This window comes from Salmo salar, chromosome 17 (genome assembly GCF_965601325.2).
Source record: "Salmo salar chromosome 17, fSalSal1, whole genome shotgun sequence".
Lineage (NCBI taxonomy): Eukaryota > Metazoa > Chordata > Actinopteri > Salmoniformes > Salmonidae > Salmo > Salmo salar.
The window spans coordinates 83,611,122-83,616,280 of NC_138307.1; the positions used below are offsets into that span (position 1 = coordinate 83,611,122).

Genomic DNA, 5,159 nt, shown 5'->3' on the forward strand with positions numbered 1-5,159 from the left:
TGACTGATGTCTTGAGATGTTGCTTCAATATATCCACCTAATTTTCTTTCCTCATGATGCCATCTATTTTGTGAAGTGCAACAGTCCCTCCTGCAGCAAAGCACCCCCACAACATGATGCTGCCACCCCCGTGCTTCACGGTTGGGATGGTGTTCTTCGGCTTGCAAGCCTCCCCCTTTTTCCTCCAAACATAACGATGGTCATTATGGCCGAACAGTTCTATTTTTGACTCATCAGACCAGAGGACATTTCTCCAAAAAGTACGATCTTTGTCCCCATGTGCAGTTGCAAACCGTAGTCTGGCTTTTTTATGGTGGTTGTTGGAGCCGTGGCTTCTTCCTTGCTAAGCGGCCTTTCAGGTTTTGTCGATATAGGACTCGTTTTACTGTGGATATAGATACTTTTGTACCTGTTTCCTCCAGCATCTTCACAAGGTCCTTTGCTGTTGTTCTGGGATTGATTTGCACTGTTCGCACCAAAGTACGTTAATCTCTAGGAGACAGAACGCATCTCCTTCCTGAGTGGTATGATGGCTACATGGTCCCATTGTGTTTATACTTGCGTACTATTGTTTGTATAGATGAATGTGGTACCTTCAGGCGTTTGGAAATTGCTCTCAAGGATGAACCAGACTTGTGGAGGTCTACAATTTTTTTTCTGAGGTCTTGACTGATTTCTTTTGATTTTCCCATGATGTCAAGCAAAGAGGCACTGAGTTTGAAGGTAGGCCTTGAAATACATCCACAGGTACACCTCCAATTGACTCAAATGATGTCAATTAGCCTATCAGAAGCTTCTAAAGCCATGGCATCATTTTCTGGAATTTTCCACGCTGTTTAAAGGCACAGTCACCTTAGTGTATGTACACTTCTGACCCACTGGAATTGTGATACAGTGAAATAATCTCTGTAAACTATTGTTGGAAAAATGACTTGTGTCATGCACAAAGTAGATGTCCTAACCCGACTTGCCAAAACTATAGTTTGTTAACAAGAAATTTGTGGAGCGGTTGAAAAATGAGTTTTAATGACTCCAACCTAAGTGCATGTTAACTTCTGATTTCAACTGTATGAGGGCAATACAAAATTAGCTATTTGTTGACTATATTGCTTTTAAGTCATATAAAAATAAAAAACATGTTTATTGCCAGTCTACAATATAAATATTATAGATACATACTATAGATATGAGTTAAAATAAGTGCATTGCAATTTGTTTATTTCTGTGTAGTCATGTATATTCAGTATACACCTATGTGTCAATGTAAGTGTACATACAGTGCCTTCGGAAAGTTTTCAGACCCCTTGACCTTTTCCACATTTTGGTAGGTTACAGCCTTATTCTCAAATGGATTAAATTGTTTTTTTTCTTCTCATCAATCTACACTCAATACCCCATAATGACAGTGAAAATGTTTTTCAAAATTGTTGCTAATTTATATTTAAAAAAAGAAAACTGGAAATATCACATTTACATAAGTATTCAGACCCTTCACTCAGTACTTTGTTGAAGCACCTTTGGCAGCGATTACAGCCTCAAGTCTTCATGGGTATGATGCTACAAGCTTGGCACACCTGTATTTGTGGTGTTTCTCCCATTATTCTCTGCAGATCCTCTCAAGCTCTGTCAGGTTGGATGGGGAGCGTTGCTGCACAGCTATTTTCAGGTCTCTCCAGTGATGTTCGATCGGGTTCAAGTCTGGGTTCTGGCTGGGCCACTCAAGGACATTCAGAGACTTGTCCCATCGCCACTCCTGCGTTGTCTTGGCTGTGTGCTTAGGGTCATTGTCCTGTTGGAAGGTGAACCTTCACCCCAGTCTGAGATCCTGAGCGCTCTGGAGCAGGTTTTCATCAAGGATCTCTCTATACTTTGCTCCGTTCATCTTTCCCTCGATCCTGACTAGTCTCCCAGTCCCTGCCGCTGAAAAACATCACCACAACATGATGCTGCCACCACCACAGTGCTTCACCATAGGGATGGTGCCAGGTTTCCTCCAGAAGTGACGCATGGCATTCAGGCCAAATAATCTTTTTTCTCATGGTCTGAGAGTTTTTAGGTGCCTTTTGGCAAACTCCAAGCTGGCTGTCATGTGCCTTTTACTGAGGAGTGGCTTCCGTCTGGCCACTCTACCATAAATGCCTGATTGGTTGAGTACTGCAGAGATGGTTGTCCTTCTGGAAGGTTCTCCCATCTCCAAAGAGGAACTCTAGAGCTCTGTCAGAGTGACCATAGGGTTCTTGGTCACCTCCCCGACCAAGGCCCTTCTCCACCGATTGCTCAGTTTGGCCGGGCGGCCAGCGCTATGAAGAGTCTTGGTGGTTCCAAACTTCTTCCATTTAAGATTGATGGAGGCCACTGTGTTCTTGGGGACCTTCAATGCTGCAGAAATGTTTTGGTACCCTTCCTAAGATCTGTGCTTCGACACAATTCTGTCTCAATTTTGAGTCTCATACCAAAGGGTCTGAATACTTATGTAAATAAGGTATTTCAGTAATTCTTTTCTCAATACATTTGCTAACATTTCTGCACCTGTTTTTGCTTCATCATTATGGGCTATTGTGATGTCATTATGGGGTATTGTGATGTCATTATGGGGTATTGTGATGTCATTATGGGGTATTGTGATGTCATTATGGGGTATTGTGTGTAGATTGCTGAGGATCTGTTTTATTTAATCCATTTTAGAATAAGGCTGAAACGTAACAAAATGTGGAAAAAGTCAAGGGGTCTGAATACTTTCTGAAGGCAGTGTATGTGTATTCATATTAATGTCATTTTCATTGATTTCCTCACAGAAGGGACATCGTCACCATTTTTTGTTCTTCGAATTCCCTGATAAAGGAGTCCATTTTAGAATCCGCTGTAAAAGCCATTGCAGCGTGTTACAGGCTCTTGAAAGAAGTTCCAAATTCTATAAACTAAAGGAAAAGACTTGGAAACAGAAGATGAAGACAAGACAACAAGAGAAGACAAATCAAAGACAAGACCTTGTTATACAAACAACAAAAGGAAAGAAACCAATAGCAACACACTTCCCTTGTCATCTGCTTGAGAATGGTCAAATACTCACCATATCAACCATTTCCAATGATAGTGGAGAGGCCACAGCTGAACCCACACAGATTTATACAGGAAATAAGCAATATGTCATTTTTTACATTGAATCTAAAGGTGGTAAGAAAACCAAAACCAAGCAACTACTCAAAAACAAAAAACTTGAACCTTTTAGCCCTCTTTGCATCTACGGCATCTGTGGAGAGACAGTGGAGACAGCACTAACAAGAGATGGACGCTTCCATGACAATGTGTTCACTAAAACTTGCATTCTCGTTGAATCAGACTCAGATCCACCGAGTTGTGTTGAGATGAATGTACTAGTTCACTGTCTGGATAAACAAACCTTCAAAATGATCCTGGAAGAGGAAAACACAACACAGGCTGCAACTGCCCCTGCACAAGCTGGTTCTAACCTTCAGAAAGAAGATGAGAGTAACTCCATACAACTCCCCATGTCTAACACAAGCACTGAAACATCAGCTGCAGGGGAACCCCACAAAAATAAGAAACATCTAGTCACAGTGCCAGATTCTGCTGAGATTTTGAAGATTCTTCGCCACCAGTTTGCTGATTTGGTGAAACAGATGAAGAAGAGGTACAAAAAGAAGAAATATTCTGGGGTGCTAAGTCATTTAAGCGGGGAATTTGGAAAGAGCACCCAGGGGTTCTCTGAAGTCTACACAGTAAAGAAGCTGATGAGACTGAGTGACTCAGTCTGTATGATCGATGTCGAGGGGGTCGGGCAAGGCACTGGCTTCCTGCTGTTTGATCATTACATTCTGACAAATGCACATTTGTTTATTAACGATGGCATCTCGTATGTTGATGGAAATTACCAGAATATCTTAGCCAAAGTAACTGCCACATTCAACAAAGAAAATCCCAATGGGTCAGATCTGAAGGTGATAGAGGTGAAATCAGAGATCATTGACTTTCAATGGGGATCTGACCACTACAATCGACATGTGGACTTTGCTGTACTAGAGCTTCAGGACGTTGATACCTCCAACGGTCTTCTCCGTAGATATAGCCCAGATCCAAAGAAAGGTGGAGTCTGTCTCATTGGACACCCAGGTGGAGGAGTGAAAAGAACAGACCCCACCACCATTATTGAGAGAGAAAGAAGAGGTGAGGCTTTCCAAAGAGAGATTGGGAATAATGACAGAATGGATATGCTGATCAATACATCCATAGAAGAGAATAAAGTGAAGTATGACATGCTCATGAATCCAGACAACACTGAAGTGACCTATGACACCTGCCTCTTCCATGGAGCTTCTGGCTCCCCAGTCTTTGATGAATCCTGCCAGGTGATAGCCATGCACACTGGAGGGTTTCCCTACAAAGTTGAAGGAGTGAAGAGTGTGATTGAGTATGCCATCCCTCTCCTCACCATACTGGAGAACTTTCTGATCAAGATGAAGGACAGAAACAATGTTGAAATACTGACCAAGTTCACCAGAGAAGCCTTGACATGTTCCAATTTGTATGATTTAATTTACAATTTTATCATACACCTGGTAAATGAACGGAAGCCCTCATTCAGTGCAGCCTTGACAGCAGTCTGGGAAGCAGTTGAGGAAAATAAGAACGATCTAAGATTTAAAGAACATCTTAGAACACGGATCATTTCAGAAAAGGAGGCAGTACTGGAAAAAATTGAAATAGCAGGAAATGAAGCTTTGAAAAAGTTCATGTTGAAAAACGATCTTGTCAAGTTACCCCAGTGACTTAACTCTACCCACAGTGGCAGTCAGATGTCGGTGCCTGGTTGCAAGGTGGACACACAACACACATAACACACACAACACACGTAACACACACAACACACGTAACACACACAACACACACAACACACGTAACACACGCAACACACGCAACACACGCAACACACGTAACACACGTAACACACGCAACGCACGCAACACACGTAACACACGCAACACACGTAACACACGTAACACACACAACACACACAACACACGCAACACACGTAACACACACAACACACGCAACACACGCAACACACGTAACACACGTAACACACACAACACACGTAACACACACAACACACGCAACACACGTAACACACGGAACACACG

The 5,159-nt window shown here is 42.3% G+C and overlaps 1 protein-coding gene across 1 annotated transcript; it reads left to right on the forward strand.

Moving 5' to 3' along the window:
• Positions 1 to 3,446: 3,446 nt before the first annotated feature.
• LOC145861325 (serine protease FAM111A-like) lies at positions 3,447 to 4,847 on the forward strand. Its single transcript, XM_082963296.1, has one exon. It carries the CDS (start codon positions 3,510 to 3,512, stop codon positions 4,785 to 4,787), a length of 1,278 nt encoding a protein of 425 aa, XP_082819422.1. The 5' UTR covers positions 3,447 to 3,509; the 3' UTR covers positions 4,788 to 4,847.
• The last annotated feature ends 312 nt before the right edge of the window (positions 4,848 to 5,159 follow it).

Bases quoted from the DNA above. Each gene is read 5' to 3' on its own strand.
- LOC145861325 (XM_082963296.1), top strand. From the start codon at position 3,510: ATGTCTAACACAAGCACTGAAACATCAGCTGCAGGGGAACCCCACAAA.